The 17,454-nt window shown below is 49.3% G+C and overlaps 1 protein-coding gene across 1 annotated transcript in view; it reads right to left on the bottom strand.

The window, feature by feature from the left end:
• Positions 1–1,079: 1,079 nt before the first annotated feature.
• The window catches only part of LOC118022107 (dihydropyrimidinase-related protein 2), a 69,511-nt gene continuing 53,136 nt past the window's right edge, over positions 1,080–17,454 (bottom strand). The window contains exons 9-14 of the mRNA XM_035022598.1: positions 12,435–12,591; positions 11,815–11,956; positions 9,545–9,715; positions 5,496–5,675; positions 4,483–4,648; positions 1,080–4,079 (exon numbers count right to left, since the gene is read on the bottom strand). Coding sequence (XP_034878489.1) covers positions 3,988–4,079; positions 4,483–4,648; positions 5,496–5,675; positions 9,545–9,715; positions 11,815–11,956; positions 12,435–12,591 — 908 coding nt within the window. The 3' untranslated portion in view covers positions 1,080–3,987. The remainder of the gene's footprint in view (positions 4,080–4,482; positions 4,649–5,495; positions 5,676–9,544; positions 9,716–11,814; positions 11,957–12,434; positions 12,592–17,454) is intronic.

Here is a 17,454-nt window from a genome sequence, read left to right as displayed (position 1 = left end):
AGATTTGATTTTCCTAGCTCACGGTGATCTGTCACCTCATACAGTGAGGGCAGTAGCCAACCCTAGACACACAACACTGATTACAGGGGTCGCCAGGACTTGCCAGTAGAGCTGAGGGCGGGAAACCTGTTTTTCTTCTGAAGGACTAGTGTATAAATGTTTTGTGGTCTTCTGGCCACATCTCCCTTTTTTTGTATTTGCTGTTAGAACACTTAGAGCTCCCTCCCAAGTGTACAACTTCATGGCAGGGGTGTGGTATGAACCCCGCTCAGGCCTTATCTTATTTTCCCTTAACTCAAACACTCTAGTTTATAAAGCTTGGTATGGTGTATATATTTTTGTAAACCACCTCATATCCTATTTGGACAGGGCTGGATAGAAAACAAAGAGAAAGGAAGAAAGATTTCATCAATTGCAGGATGGACCTGGGGAGCCCCAAGCACACATTTTCTTCAGTGTCTTCAGACCCAATATACCAGTGTCAGTTAACAAGGTAACTATGGGAACCTAGCAACCAGCCTGCTGGGGGTGGCGTGGCTCACCCCACCCCCCAATGTGCATTCCTGGCACTTGCTCTGGGGGTAGAGAAACATGCACTCTATGTCCTGCTTTCCTGCAAGCTTACTTGACTGGGCCTTGGATGCAAGTCAACCCCAGTCTCTTATCTTGCATGCCCCTTGTAGCTTGAAGATTTTCCCAGGGTGAACCAGCTATACCAATGCAGAGAGCACAGAAGTCACCACACCAACCTATATCGTACCCCCACCCCACCCCCAGATTCCCACTCCAAACTTGTGCTTGCAGCTTGATTCTAGAAGATCTCACACCCTCTCTAGGGTAGAGTCTCTGAATGTCTCACACTCAGCTCTGCCATACAGAGTTCTGTTCGGCATTAGACCTCAGTGGCCTGGACATAAGCTCAGAGCTGCCTACGAGTTTACAACATGCAGTGAAAACTCTTGAATGGGTACCATCACCAAAGCCAGGCCAAAGACACCGTGAATGCTTCCAGAAGGAAGGCTGCAGGCGGGCCGGGCCAAGCAACTGCCTCCTTGAACATCTCAACACAGACACACCCCTGAAACAACCACATTTTGCTTTATTAGGCGTTCCATGGTAATATAACACAGAGTTCTTAAGGAATAATAAACACGAGACTTTTTTTTTTTTTTACCATAATTATTTTGCCATTAAGACAGTGGTTACAAAAAAAAAAAAAAAAGGTACTCTCCTGGCTACACACATTATCAGCTTTAGCACTGAAAGTTCCTCCACTCATGGGTCACGATCACAATTCCAAGGATTAGAAACCATCTATTATTAAGTCCTACACTGTTTTAGAGCATCAAGTCACTGTAGTTCTTCAGTTCGGAGACACTGTCCATTTATTTTAGCATTTACACATGACATTCATTGAACAGACACACAAAGCAAGCCAACAGGTAAACATGCTTACACAGCCTGCAGAAATCTTCAGGTTTTAAATCGTTTTAAGAAAACAATCAAAATAACCAAAATCACCATGACCTGGCACAGGAAAAACAGGAAGACTCAGTGAATACTCAAAGAGCTGCAAGTGTTTCTTAGAATTGAAACAAAAAAAAAATTTTTTTCCAACTTGTTCAAATTTCCTCTAAGTGCAGGTGAGAAAAAAAAAGCAAATATATTAAGTTAACCAATTATTCTTTAAAAGTGCAATTTACTTTTAAAATAACAAATAAACAACAACAACAAAAATAAACCCCAACCACAACCCCAAAGGCAAAATGTGTGGAGAGATGAGTGTAATGATGTGACCTACTTTTCCATGTTATGCTTTACAAAAGCAGATTTGGTTCGATAAAAGCCTGCAAACGTTAACATTGCTTAAGAGAACCTGTAAACGCGTTTGGAAGGAAATGCAACACGAATCAGCAAAGACAGGGCCCGGCACGAAGGCAGCTAGCGGGAAGGGTCACAGAGACGAGGGCGGGGATGTGGACACAAGGTCACCTGCGGTCTCTACGGGGGCCACATGCTCGATTTGTAAGATCTTCTCCCCACAACAGCTCTGACGGGACGTATCGCTCCTTCAACAGATTTTTCCCCTTACAAAGTAAAACAGACTCTAAATCGAATTTCCCAAAGATTTTCTGAGTTTAGAAGGCCTCCCTATACAGCAGTCCCCCCTCATCTGTGGTCTTGCTTTTCGAGGTTTCAGTTCTTTGCGGTCAACTGAAGTCCAGAAGCAGGTGCTCCTCGCTCTGACGTACTGTCAAAAGGTCAGCAGGAGCCCACTGCTACGTCACAGTGCGTGTGTCATTCACGTCACAGAGCCATCTTACCCGCTGACATCATCACGAGAAGCGTGAGCACGGTATATTTTGAGAGAGACCATTCACATAACTTTTATCATAGTATATTGTTATAATTATTCTATGTTATTATTGTTGTTAACCTCCTACTGTGCCTAATTTATAAATTAAAGTGTATCACAAGTACGTATGGGAAAAAAACAATATATATCAAGTTTAGTACTATTTGCGATTTCAGGTATCCACTGGGGGTCTTAGAATGTATCCCCCGTGTCGAGGTGCGGAATGATATCTTCCAAAATAACTGAACAAGAAAAAATATTTTTTGCCCCGAAGCAAGAAGCCCCAGCATGCTCTGGAATCCCAAAAGATACTTAGCTGGGAAACAGCAGGCCCCAGGGTCAGACTCCTACCAGCTCAAAACTGAGCTGGTGGCTGGCTTGAGGCTGACTGGCTCACTTGGGTCATGGAGCTCAAGGTACAGATTTGATCGTGTCTTTCTTTAGCTAGTTAGCATTGCATGGAGGAAAAAACTTATGTCCTATAGCCTCAGGTTTCTGCAACATCTCAGTACTGTTTGAGGTTCTATTCTGAGCCCACAGGTGATAGTGTGGGTAGCTCAGCCCTTCGCTGCCCCTGGGGGGATCCCGAACTCAAACGCGTATCCTGGTGTCGGGTGGGTAGCACCAGTCGTGTCTGGACTAGGACAGCATATTACTATGGTTGCAATGACAAAGCTCAAACCCTTCCAGGCAGGTTCTTAAGACCACACTAGAACAGGAGACCTGGTCATCTGAGCAGACACGGGGGGACAGAGAGAAAAACATGGGTCTCAGAGACAAGGGCTGAAGGAAACACAAAAAAAGGGACAGACGTGAAAACAGTCATGAATGAAAAAGCTAGAGAGAGAGAGAGAAAGCAGAAAAGACGTTAAGAAAGGAGAAGAGAATCCTCGAAAAATGTAATCTGCAGCAAAATCTAGGCCAAAAAGAAATCCTGCCCTTTATCAACAGTTGACCCAGAAGACGATGGACTGCAATGTGGACAGTTTGGAGCCTCTCAGGAGGGACATGAGTTTGCCAACCACCCTGAACCAGCTCGATGGGTACATAATTGCATCATTAGGATGTCCAGTTCAAGCCCCTTGTATTAATATTGAATTAGGCTTCCCAATTTAGTATGTTAAAACAAAACAAAACAAAACAAAACAAAACAAAACACTACTCTCCCCCCTCCCCTACCCACCCTCTCCCCAGACCCACGAAGAAAACTTTTAAAAATTTAAAAAGAAAAAGGCAGCTCTGGGCAATTCACTTTATCTTCCCCCCCCCCCCCCCCCCCCCCCCCCCCCATGAAAAGGAAGATGGTAACAAGTACAACGGAGGTTAGAGATGAAAAATGCCCTCGTTGTGATTTGCTTTGTTTCGCATGTCTGAGTGTTGGATGCAGTTCCGTGTATGGGGTTGGTGGATAGACCTGGGTGTGATATTCCTTAGATGTATAGGGAAGTGGGTGAGCGAAATCAGTGACTCCGGGTGAGGGACGGAGTGCAGGGCCCAAGAGGGAGCCCCATGAACTGGCTGCCCCACAGTAACTATCACAGGCTCTTAAAAAAAAAAAGTTAGGAAGGAAGTCTCAGAATGTCCTCAGGTGTCCCATTCCCCCATCCCCAAGTAGGCTGCAACCCGGGCCTCTAGCCCAGGCTGGTGATGTTGGCACGGCCACCAGGGGGAGCCACAATGCGCTGGGTGGTGCGGCGGGGAATGTTGTCGTCAATCTGAGCACCTGGAGAGAAGACAGGGGTGGGGGTCAAAAACAGTCCGGAGAGTTCCCGCGAGGTCCCGCGAGGTCCCGCGAGGTCCCGCTCTCAACCCAAACAGCACGGCCCAGGAGAAAAAGGGCCAGGCCCATTCTCTGACCCTGTCTCAAAACCTCACTGCAAGTTTAAGCTACAAAAAAGGGGGCCGACCTAAAATAGCCAAAGAAATCAGTGACCCTGGAAGGCAGTCCTTGCAAAAGCTGGTGGAGTCCCTTACTTGAAAGAGTAGAACTGTATATAAAATAACAGTTTCAGCTTGTGACTGACTGAGCCTACATCCTGCCTCTACCCTCATTAGTCAGACTGAGTGGGGCCTGCGCTGCGAGCACGGCCCTGCAGGACTGGGCCCTAAGCAAACCATAACCGTACCGGACAAGCTGAATCCAGACTGGTGCAGGTTCCGGACAGGTGGGGCCTGCTGCTTGGCAGGAGATGTCTTAGCCGAGGAGGCAGGAGTGACTGTCTTGGGTGTCACAGACACCTCGCACACGGGTCCGTCGTAAAGGCCACGAGGAACCCCTCTCAGCTCTGCCAGCTGCAAAACACAAGAGCCCCCTGATTCAGGTCATCTTCAGAGGGCGAGTCTCCCTGGCGACTCTCCAAAGGGGAGAAAATGGCGGTCAGGAAGGGCCTGTGAGATGTAGGGATAGAGGGCTTCCCTTATGGACACACTCGGCAGGGACAGATGTCATCGAAGAGCCAGCCCCCACCGTTCCAGGCCACAGTTCCCCCAAGGGAGACCAAGGGTAGCTGGTTATGCTTCAAAAACTGACTAACGTCTCTTTCCATTGTCCCCCCCCAGGGCACTTTAACTTACACCCAAGGCCAAAACTCCAAACACGTCGTGAAGAGATTTGGTCTCACATTCAAGATCTGGCCCCCAACTTTCCTTTCAATCTCTCTCTCTCTGTAATTCCCTCACAGCTCCATCCATTCTCTGCCTCATAGTCCCCAAGCACCAGTGCCTTACCATGCCCTGAATACACTCTACATCTTCCATGCTCATTCTAATTCCCTTGGCTCCCTTCTTTGACTTCTCAAACTCCTACCTAACCCTCAAAACCCAACTCAAAATGCCCTCTCCCCATGACACTTTCCCCTAAGACTCCACAGCAGTGGCTGCCTCCTCTGAACCTCACTGTACATGTCTCATCCCAGCACATACCACAGTCTTATTTCAATCTGGCTGGCTATGGACACACACCTGACTCATCCACTGGTATTCTGAACTCCAGAAATAAAAAAGATCATGTATCCCTTATTCCTGAGCCACCCCCTCCTCCATACCCATCTCAATATTCTAACTCAAAGTGCTTCCTCAGCATGTATGGAATTGAACTTAGCCCATAATAAAAAGAGTTTGCAAGATCAAAGCTACTCACTCTGCTCCTCGCCTTGATACGCTTGTAAACAAAATCAGGGAAGGGCTTCCGGGGGATGTAGCGCCCAGAGCCTTCAGTGACATGAAGGGTGCCATCCTCCAGGACAATCTTCCCCTGGCTGATGACCACCAGTGGAGAGCCACGGCACTCCATGCCCTCAAAGATGTTGTACTCGAGAGACTAGGAAGAGAGAACACATAAACTTTAGCATACACCTTGCCCAAGATCTCGTAGACAAAAGCAAGGCCCAGAGATGAAGTCCCTGTCCCGACTGGCCACCCCAGCAGGCACTTAATCTCTGTCCCGATTTCCCTGTCTGGAATACGGAATCATCTTTTCCTGCCTCTCAAAAAACTGGGGGAAAAATACTTGAACAGAAAAACTGTGTGGAAAAAAAGCATGAGGGTTTGTAAATGCTACACAAACATAAAGGAAGTGATTCCCTGTATTAGCAGCGACTTTGTCCTCATTGACTTAAGCACCCATCGGGCTAAAATCCCAAGATCTTCTCTGACCAAGTTCTAAATTTCAAAATGGGCCATCCACGAGCAGGTTTTCCCACCGGCGGTCCTAATTTTCCAGTCTGTTAGCGACGTGGTTCAACGGCAGTCCCTGAATGGAAAGCCTGTGGGAACTCGAGCCAATGCCTTCAATAAAATGTTGGTGTCTAGTTAACTTCTGGAACCATGCGGCTATCCTTTTAGCATCAAGCTTTGCAGAGTGACCTATCCGTGCGTCCTCTTGGAAAACAGGCGGGATCTTCACGTGCATGTGAGTCTGCTGTTACAGAAGAAGGCAACAGAAAAGAGGGGGCACTAGCCCACGTGCCACAGGCCCATCCCCCAGCTTCGGCTCACCCCGTGCTCCTTCCCCAGGTTCCACAATGCCCCGCGCTTCTTCCTGCCTGCCCTGTTCACGGGCACGAACGGCTGTGGCTGGAGAGTTCACAGGGAGCTCTCACCAGAGAGAAAGAAAGAAAGCGTGGCCTTCTGGGGAAAGTGAGACAGCTTATCAGCATTAAGGAATCGGTCTGCGGAGAAAGAGCTGTAACAGGGACAGTGAGGTTCAGGAGAACATGTCTGCCTGGCGCAGTGGCTCAGAAGGATGGGGAAGCCCCGGGCTGGCTTCACAGCTCGCATTCAGTTTCAGGATGCTGTGGTGTTGGTTGAAAACAGCAAGGAAAGGCTATCGGCACTGTTCTGAGACCCCCAAAGAATCCTGTAGAAGCTACCCAAGGAATGAGGCAGAGACGCACCTGCCGGGTGGGGGGGGGGGAGCGGGGGCTCCACACACACACACACTCCAGGACCAGAGTGTGTCCCCAAGTCTGGGACTGTCTTTTACCCATTTGAAGACACTCATCCCTGGAATCAGTATGTTTCTCACAGCAACGGAGCTATGCAACCCCTTGTCAAGTCTCCCCAGAACTGAGCTCTGCCAGTGGGATCTGGCTTTGCTTTTCCCACTGGCCCAGAGGATGACCACACTGAGGCCATTTTACATTAAATGCTCGGCGTGGCATTTTTCTACACCACTGTGGCAGAAGGAATTCAGACCACCAATGTGCGGGAGGACCGGCTTACAGCTCCTCTTCTCAGGAGCCATTTTTGCCTGCTCGGCACCCAATGCCAGTGTTGAGACACACAAGAGTCTTTGTTCCCCCTTTCTCCAGGGCAGATTCACCTCTTAGTTATCCTATGCGAAGCACAGGTGAGCCCTAGGTATCAAAGTCTATCTGTAAAGGAGTCTTGTAGCAGACTCAAAGCGGTGTCTCTTCTTTCACGGTGGTATACAAACTCAGGGAACAGCTTCAAATCGAAGGCATCTCAGATCTGGTGAAATCCGGGAGTTGTGTGTGGAACTCTGAGCAGATCACCTGAATCCCATCTCACAACTACAGGTTCTCCATCTGCCTGTCCCATGCGGCTTACGTGGATATGACAACACAAAAGCAACGTACGTGTGTAGCTCACGCTGTCAGAATTCTGTCATCTCCGAAGTGACCTTTGGACAGGGTGTGCATCATCCTGAGGGCACCAAGCCCCATCTTTTACTCCGCAGCTGTGTCTACACTCTGACAAGCTCCTACTGGAGGATTGGCGACAACCCTGTGTTCATATATCCCAGGTCTGCCACACCCCGGCTGTGTGACTTCGGACAAGTCCCTTACACTCCTGAGACTCAGCTCCAGGGATAAAGCCCGCCCTGCAGGACTGATGCCAAGATTCAAGGAAATAAAATGAACAAAAGCATCCAGCACGGTACTTGGCACAGACTAGGCATTTAGGAAATGTTCCCTCATCCACTGTCTGTTTTTTTTTTATTGTGCTTTCACAATAAGACTGCAAGCTCTTTAATGACAAAGCCATCATAAGACGCCTATGTTGAGTTTAATTGCCTGTAAATGACACATCACAAATGCCTAAAAGGGCTTTGAGCCATTCCCCCATTTTTAAAAGATGGGAAGAACCAGCCCCATGACTCTATGTCACTTAAAATTAACAAGCCCAGTGGTCCGATCCCAGCTCAGGGTACACAGAACCGACCCTCTGTCAAACCGCGAAGCAGTGAGGCTTCGTTGCTCGCCCGGTATAAACATTTTTAACCTACATCCAACCCTGGCTCCCTAAAATGACTCATCTGGCTGGATGCCTGAAAAGCCCAAGCAGAGGCTTTAGCAACGGGGCTCAGTAATAGTTAGCTAAATGCTCCAAATTAAAGCTAATTAGCCCAGTGGTATGAAACACTGTATTACGCAGGGAAAGCCTCTCATTTGTATTTTCCCGGATGATTAATGCTGCACAAATGTGTTTAGTGTGGACTCTCCGAATCAGGTGAGGACAGAACAGAGGCATTTTCCTTACATGGGGTTGCCTGGAGGTAAAGGTAGGGTAGTGCTATTGCTCCGGAAAGGTTTGGGAGTGATGCATCTTCTCGAATCATCTCTCCATCACATCCTCTCTTCTGCCACGGTCAGGGCTCCAGATGCAAACTCCGCAGCTAGGTCGTCCACAGCTTAAATAATGAGCCCAGTTCACCCATCCCCTCTGCAGAAGGGACTGCCAGGTTGGGGAAGCATTCTCTCCATCTAAGCCTGGCCAAGAGGCTGCATATGCAGTCTGGTAGGGAAGAACCCTGGACAATGTGGGGTTGTAATTCACGAAGTAGCTTTGTAGCATCAGACTGGTCACTTAAGCTCTCGAAGCTTCCGTGTACTATCTTCCCACTAAGTAACTGGGGTAATGGTGCCATGTCTTTACTGAGAAGGCCCCATGAAGAGTAAATGGGACTGTGTTGTTAATGCAGATGAACAGGTAAGGTTCACTGGGCAGGACCCTAGGAGCTCTGCCGGCAGAGGCCATTCTGGACCCCCAAGAGGTTGCGATCTAAGTTACAAGGAGGTGCGGCTGTAACGCTAAGCAGTGGCTTAAAAGAATAAAAGTGCCCAATGGGCATCTGAATGTTTGCTGCGGGTCCCTTGTGGCAGGCACTGCCGTGAAAGGTGCTGCCCCCAACCGTTAAAATGGGACGGTGCCTGACTTCTAGAAGCTTCTGATGTCCTGGCATGACTTTGGAGGCTCTGAAGGTCTATAGACAGAGAACTCTACCTGTAAAGAACTCCAAAATGCTGGGGCGCCTGGGTGGCTCAGTTGGTTAAGCGACTGCCTTCGGCTCAGGTCATGATCCCGGAATCCTGGGATCGCGTCCCACATCGGCCTCCCAGCTCAGCGGGGAGCCTGCTTCTCCCTCTGACCCTCTCCCGTCTCATGCTGTTTCTCTCTCTCGCTCGCTCTCTAATAAATAAATAAAATCTTAAAAAAAAAAAAAAAGAACTCCAAAATGCTGAGAAGAGTAACAGTCTTACTGTCCTGACCAAAGATAAGAAGATAGCTTTTTTTTTTTTCTCAACAAATTACAAGTTATAATACATCCTAGGAAAAAGTTCAGCTCTTTCACTGCAAGCTCTTTCTGGGGACTGTCCCTGCCTCAGTCCCTTTCTAGGACTATAACTCATTCAGGATTGGGTCCATGCAGTTAACGGGACTTACACTGTTGTGCGTCTTGGCAGAGATGGTTTTGACGCTGTCGGGGTCCCAGATGACCAGGTCAGCATCGGATCCCACAGCAATGCGGCCTTTCCGAGGGTAAAGGTTGAAGACTTTGGCCGCATTGGTGCTGGTCACAGCCACAAACTGGTTCTCGTCCATCTTCCCAGTGACCTGAGGAGTCGGATGGACACACACACACACACACACACACACACACACACACACCCAAAAGCAAGTTAAAAAGTGGAAGGGTGGAACACTACTTAGCCAAAATAGGGACACACTTCGAATCCACACAACAGTTTCGATGGATGTTAAGGGCACTGTGCAGAGTGAAAGAACCAATCTCAAAAGGCCACACACCATACAGCTTCATTTCTAGCCCATTCTCAAAATAACGAAATTCTGGAGATGGAGAACGGACGAGGGGCGAGGTGGGGATTCCTCGAGGGGTCAGTGTGACTGTCACAGGGCAGCACAAAGGGGGTCTTTGTGGTGATGGACGAAATCTGGGTCTTGCCAGTGGCGGTGGATACATGACCCTACATAGGGCAAAATGACACCGAACCACACGCACACGCTGCAACATCATCACTCTGTGGGCTTGGATATGGTGCCATAATCACGCATCGGTGAGACCGGATGAAGGGTACCCAAGACCCCTCTGTCTTGTCTTTGTTAACGTCCTCTGAATCTACAATTATTTCAAAGTGGAAAGTTAAAAAAAAAAAAAAGGGTTGAAGGGGCTGCAGTGCCTCTTCAGGAAACCTCACTTGGCTTGAATGACTGTTCTTTTCACAACCACGGGCCCAGTCCTAGGCTTCCAGTCCGGCCCAGCTAGAGGTCCCAGGCTGGTGACTGGCTGTCCGCGGCATGCTGTAGGCGCTAATCCCAGTCTCCTCACAGCCTTCCCTGCAGCTCCTCAACTCTACCGCTTGTGCGTCTCTTCCCTTTAAATAGAGAATCTGAGGAAATTTCTGCCTATTTCTGAGTTAGGGAACCCACTCTGAAGCTAGTAGAAAAATAAGCAAAGGAAATGAGCAGGTATTAAGGAGAGAGGAATACAAATGTCCAATAAGGACGTGAAAAAGAAATTCACTGTAATCAGTAACTGAAGAGATTAAATGTAAAACAAATTCACCAGCCAGATCAGAAATACTTCTGTTTTGCTGATGATAATACCAGTTTGGACCTGGAAGATGGCACACGCCATGGCAGCATAAAACTGATGCAATCTTTCTGGAAGGAACTTTGACAATATATAGCAACAGCCTTAAAAATAGACACGCCCTTTGACCCACGAATACCACTTCTAGAAATTTCTTCTATAAGCATCATTAAAGATCTGTCTAAGGATGTGTATACAAGATGTTCGTCCCAGTAAAAGAAAAAAAATCAGAAACAACGTGAATGTTCAAAGAATGACAAATGAGTTACAGTCCAGCATTAAGATGGAATCTTCTGCTACTAAAGACCAAGTTTTTCAAGTCCATTTAAGGATGTGGAGACATTTTCATGATAGACAGTTTTCATAAAACAGGCCACAAAATAGTACAGAGGAAGCCAGTGTTACTCACTCCCACATACACGTGTGCTCTTACACGGGCAAAAACTAGAAGGACGTTTGCCAAAATGTTCACTGCAGTCATCTGAAAGATGGTGTGATGAGGGATTTTTACTCACTTCCTTATTCTTTTTGGAATAAGGATATATTGTTTCCATCATCTAAAAAAAAAAATCCTAAGAACCAGAAAACCGGTTTTGTTTTTATGTTTTACAACACTGAAAATCAAAGAGCCCAAAGGACCCCGGAAAGGTCGGGGGACGTTCAAAACAAGCCTGCCAGAAGCCTGCAGTGGGCAGAAAGGCTAACTCCAGAGAGCCCTAAAAGACAGTTTTAAGGAAACTGAGTCCATTTCCCAGAGTGGAAGATTGACTGAGACCGTCACCGGGTTGCTAAGAAAGTTTTTTCCTGAGTGATCAAAAAAGTCCTTATTTTTAAAGGGTCTCTGGGTTTGTTTGGTTTTTTTTTTTCAGTCTCCACTGATCCACAGAGGACAACGATAATAAATACATATGTAATATTTAGGAGGAAATGACCTCTAAGGAGCGGTCGTGGATTCCCAAACCGAAAAAATATTGTCACACAAGGACCAACTTCTAGAATTCTCTCCACTGCCATTTCAAGGCCTCCATGAGACCCATGACCGTGAGACGAGGAGGCGGGGGCAAGCTGACACCAGGCCACAAGCGAGGCCCGGGCTCCTTACCACAGCCTTATCCCAGATGACGGACATCCGCTCCTCGGTGCCATTGGTGCCTTCGGGGATCAGGGTGAAGTTGTCCTTTCCTACAGCCTTCTGGGCAGTGTTGAATGTACAATGGGCACTGCCAGTGACCTGCAGATCTCCGCTGGAAGGAAAACACACAGCCGGCTTTTAACTCATCTTCGACGTCAAAGCATCCTTGGACAGATTTTTAATTTGCCAAGCCACTGAGTTTTTGAAATAGCCTCTCCTCCCCCCTCAGGAGACAGGACATTCAGGAGGAAGTGACACGGTACTGAAGCTTCGTTATAAGGCTGTGTGTATCTAAATCCGTTCTGTGAGATAGCTTATCTTAGGGTGACTCTGCACCGCAGTGGAACCCTTTTGATACCTCATCCCCGCTGGTTGACTTTCAAGATGGCCCGGGTTTTATCTGGAACTTCCCCGCAGAACAACGTCAGCACGATAATCCCCCGTTCCCGCTTAGTGATCTGAATTTCGAGAACAAAGGTCTCTCTGTGTGCAAGGCTGATTTTGCCCACCAGGCTGTACCCTGACGGACCGGTCAGTCGGTCCGGGGAGAGGCTGGGAATGGGGAGCGTGACCAGGTCGCCAAGACTCACCAGGACAGCAAGGAGTTCAGAAAGTCCGGAGTGGTCGGGTCAGGGCTCAGGGGTGGGGAGGTGACAAAAGCGGCGGCCTTGGCCCAGTTCTTGCTCCAGTAGTGGGAGCCATCAGTCCCCAGGCTGGCAGTGATGGGCTCACCATACACCACGGTTCCTGACAAACAGAAGGACAAGGCTGAGTACTCACGATACAGCAGGGGCAAGAAACCACCCCGGTGCGAATCAGTACCCGCCTGGCCGCTTGCCACGGGCTCTCACCATCCCCTCCAAGGAGGCGCCAGCCCCCTCTCGCAGGTGAGGACGCCGATGGCCAGATACCTCCTCCGGCCAATGTCACCAATCCAACGTGTGCTCCCCAAGACTCCCCCATTGGGCCCCACTCTTCCGCCTCTGACACTGATGCTTCCCACGTCTATTAACAACCTCCTGCTCAGAGTGCATCCAAGCACCCAGTCCCAAATGCCATCTAGACTCGATTATTGGGGTGACCCCATGGCACCTCAAGCTTAACCTCACTGCTCACCAAACCCTTTCCCTGCTCTCCCAACATTGCCCCATTGCCCCCCTTTGCACAGCCCCATTCTGGGCTGAGAGGGGAAGTCAGACATGAGATCAGTGGGCTGAAGCCCTTGAGAACACATCTACAGCCCTCTGGGTGGGTCCAAGAGACAGCCGGGATCCCGAAGTCACCACCTGAGGGCAGCTGTCCCCAAGAGCCACCAGAGGTACAGCCGACTTGGTAAGACTGAGAAATGAAGGGCCCTGCACAGTTACACTACTGAGATGTCAGTGTTTCCAGAAGCTTAGTCTAACGTAATACATCGTCCGAGAATGTCAATTCTCTGATGCTCACTCAAATCAGGTGTTCCTCTCTGTCTGTTCCAGTGCAACCCGGAAAATCAGGAGTCATAAAGCCACCGAATGCCAGTGCTTCGACACCTTAAATACATCCTTCCCTGGCCCCCCCACATTTCTTCCTTTCCATCAGGGCTTCTTCCTTTCTCCCCGGCTCATTCCGCGGAGGCTCCCAATCACAGTTCAGATTTGCTTTTGCTTTCCCCACGTTCTTCCCCACCCCTCTGCTCATTCTCCAAGACGTCCCCCGCCATTCTCTTGCATAAACTCCTCCTAAGCAGCCCTTCTGCCTTCAAGAATTGAAACAAACTTCCCAAGGAAGCATCTAATGCCCTTCATTATCCAGCTTCGTATCAAAGTTCATCTCTTCCCCAACACCATCCACAGCTCACCCAGTCCTCCCCTCCAATAATCCAATAATCACCCAGTTTTGAATTTTCTGATTCTCCGCTTGATGGGAGAATTCCTGAAGAAAATGAGTCTGCCTGCACACAGTAGGCACTCAATAAATGTGTGTCACACTGATGGAAGGGCATAATACTTCATTAGTGGAAGGCATCAGCGCCGGAATTTGACCTCCTCCAGCCTTGACCGCCACCAGGAATGCACCTCTCCTCACCACCTCCTCCCATCGTACACAGGGCTGACCCACCCCCACAGCAGTCGGCCACAGGGTTCCCTCTTCTCCAAACACAGGGCCCTCAAGGCCAAACACTTCCCAGTCAGGAATGCACCGCCTTTCCTCTCCCCAGCCTCTTCTAAGGACTTATCTCTTGATAATACACCACAACACCCTCCCTCCTGCAGCTCTAGAGCTGGCTCCTCCCGGCTGCCCCCTCCAGCCTCAGGAATTTCACGGAGGAGTGGCTCTCCAGCCAAGGGAGTGTTCGAGGCCAGGGCAGGCAGCTCACTGGGGCAAAATCAGTAACAACCCCCAGGCAGGAGGGCTGGCTCCAGAACCCAGGGGAAAGCCTCACACAGCAGGAAGCCCCCAGCCGGCAAAGGCCAATGCTCAGAATCACCTGGAAGGACTCCTGAGTTCCTGACCCACTCAAAGCCTCCCAGGCAGGATTTGGTCCGAGGAGCCAGCCTGGCTGCACGAGCAGCTCCAGCTCATCCCAAAGTGGAAAAACACTGCACAATAGAAGCCCTTAGCTGCTGCCAGCACCATGTATAAATGCAAATGGCCAAGCAGACCAGGGCTGGGCCCTGGGCTCTCACAGGACCTCAGGCTCCCAGCTTTTGGTTTGCACGTTCAGTGGCACCTTCTGACCCAGCCAGGTCTGGAGGTCCCGATACCGCCTGAGCACAAAGGGGAGGTCTCTGCCAGTCATTAGGGAACCAAAGGATCCCACCCTAAAGGTTTCCCAGTTATGTGGACATGAGTAGGTTTGAGAGCAGAACACTCGGAGAACAAGAGTGGTTAGGCTGTCTCTGAAAAATCTGTGGGTTAACATAAACATTGTCCTGATTTTCCTGTAACTTGCTCTTGCTCATCATCTCCCTGAAACTTTCGTGCAAGGAGCAGCTGGTTCCTGTAACACCTCCTGGATCCCACAAGTGTGAGTGCCCTTGACCGTGGCCTTGATCTCACTCTGTGAAATTCAACGCAGACTGGCGAGTGGCGGGGGGGGGGGGGGGGGGGGCGGCTCCCGTTCTCTCTGTACACAGGAACACGCACCTCCCCGCAAAGGGATGAACACAGCCTGCAGCCCCCGGAAAGCCCAGAACTGGGTCAGAGCTTCAAGGCCATCACGGACCAGAACCTGCCTCCTTAGACCGAGGCTGAGCAGGACTCCTGGCCCAGGGCCAAGCCAAGATGGGGATCCTGGAGAAGGAGAGAGGCATCTTGTGGCTCATTTCTGCTTTGTCCTGTTCACATTCCAAGGGATTCAGGGATTCTTGCTGGCTTTCGGTTGATTTCTTTTCTTTAGCTCCCAAAGACAGGGTAGGAGTTAAGCCATCCTGTAGGGGGCCTCCACCTCCACGGAGATGTGGGATCATAAGTGGGGGGCTCTGCCTCCCAGTCCTAATGGCCTCCCAGTCCCTTCCCAGGGCACCTCTCCCATTTTATAAACACTGTACCGGAGGGAGCCGTGGATGAGCTCTCAGACTTCAATCAGGCCACAGACACCATTAAACTGTGTGCCAGAAAGAATTACCAATAATAATAATAAACCATGAAATAAGCTGAAATGGCCTTTACGCACTCCTCTAAACACACTGCTGACTCTTTCTTGGCGACAGACCTTCATGATTTTCTTCTCCAGGCAAAGTCTAAACTAAAGGATGTGACCCTGAGCCAGCCTTTGGCAGGCTCTCTAGGATGGCCGGGAACTGCAAGGCCCTGGGGGTGGTGTTTATTCACCACGAGCCTGGGGCCTGCGTGCATTCATGAAGAATAAATGCAAGGCTGGGGTTCAGAAATGTTTGACAGCTCCCAGCTCTGACCGTTAAGTCATTTCCCATGAACGAAGCAGGAGGACAAATCCAGGGTACAAACAATGGGAAACCATGTATGTGTATTTCAAAAGGCAGCCACAAAAGCAGAGTAAAAAACCAACTGGGACATGGACACACACACACACACACACACTCAGCCACTCTCCCTCTCCTCTCAGAGAGCCCAGGCCAGAATTCAACAGCCTAGGGCCTCTCCATGGATAACCCTGTCAGATTTGGGTACCAAGAGTGGTTCCAGTGGAATAGAATCAAAAGTTTTCTGAATCAGTCCTGGGGTTTCTAGAATTACTTCTCTAATCTGATTTGATTTAAAGGTACTAATGCTTCTATTCCTGGTAGTAAGGCGAGCACTACCAGTCCATGGCGTATTGGGGCAATAGAGAAGCACAAAATATCATCCCTGGATTCTCCTATCAAATACTTCTCCTAAGAGGCTAAGTTTGGGTTGACCGTGGATTTGATTCCTTAGAACATTTCTGTCAAACTGAGTCTAACAAGACTGGCTGGTTGTTCCTAATTACATTGGACAAAGTGGGGGAAAGGAAAGGACGAGTCCGGGGATTCAAACTCCCAGCCCGAGTGGCTACAGAAATGACACAGAAGTTTCCACGTCTGCCCTGAAAGAGAGCCACATCTCCAGTAGTCTTAGAATTTAGATGGCTGCAAACCAACCCCAGCGTCTCATCCGGAAAGTGGCTACACCACAACTCAGCACTGACCCCCCAACCTGGCAAGGACACTGCTTGGGAAGGAAGTCTGCCTCCAGACAGCCTCGGACTCCCTGAGTCTCCAGGCCTGCCAACCCACAACCACGAGAGCCGGTTCCTTAAGACCAATCAATCTCCTTCTCTGTCTCTCTCTCTCTCTCTCTCCCTCCTTCCCTCCCTCTCTCCCCACCCCCTCTCTCCCTGTTTCTCTGAAGAGCCCTAACCCAGATCCAAATTTTGGTAAGAACTTATGATATTCACAAGTCAACCCATGTGCCACTCTTCAGGTCAAGATGGTTAGGCTGTGCATTAGCTTAATGCTAAGGCTTCGTCCCCAAGTTGGGGTGGTCTTCGCAGGCCCCATGAACACAAGTTTCTCATCACGCCAGAGTCATTCCGATTGACCCACAGGGCATAGCAAGTTTTGGCTCCAGTTTGGGTTCCCAGGGTTTAACGTGCCTCAGCAGTCACCAGATGTTCTAAACATTTCCGCATCTGGGTTACAGGGGTGGGGCGAGGAGGAGGACGGAGAAGGCTGTCTGTCAGATGAGCTTATCAGGCACGCCGACACACTACAGTTCATACACAGAAGGCACCAGCAGCCACACTAGATTCCGTTCATGGACAAACAGAGTCTGAGAGAGTCCATTCTAGAGAAATCCTCACACTGGACCCTCAGTGGAAAGAGAGGTGGCCAGGAATCTGGAACTATGGGCTGGACGATCTGGGGCAAGATATTTACTTTCTGCATTTTAATTTCTCTTCCATGAAATGAGCTTATTAAATTAACCAACACCTAAGTTCCTTTGAAGAGTAAAAATTGCCCCAAATATTCTTTTCCGGGCTGTGTCTTCAGTTCCTTATCTGCAGAATGGGGTTGATGATCCTCGGTCCTGCTGACAGGCACAGTGCGCCGGGGGCAGCCTGAGCAATGCAGTCTCTCGAGAAGATGGGAAGACGGCAGGTGGTCGCCCTGGGTCAAGTGCACATAG

This window comes from Mirounga leonina, unplaced genomic scaffold, assembly GCF_011800145.1.
Source record: "Mirounga leonina isolate KUSES-001 unplaced genomic scaffold, KU_Mleo_1.0 Mir_176, whole genome shotgun sequence".
Classification (NCBI taxonomy): domain Eukaryota; kingdom Metazoa; phylum Chordata; class Mammalia; order Carnivora; family Phocidae; genus Mirounga; species Mirounga leonina.
Note: the sequence above shows the minus strand (reverse complement) of the source record. Positions and strands in the feature narration are given on the sequence as shown.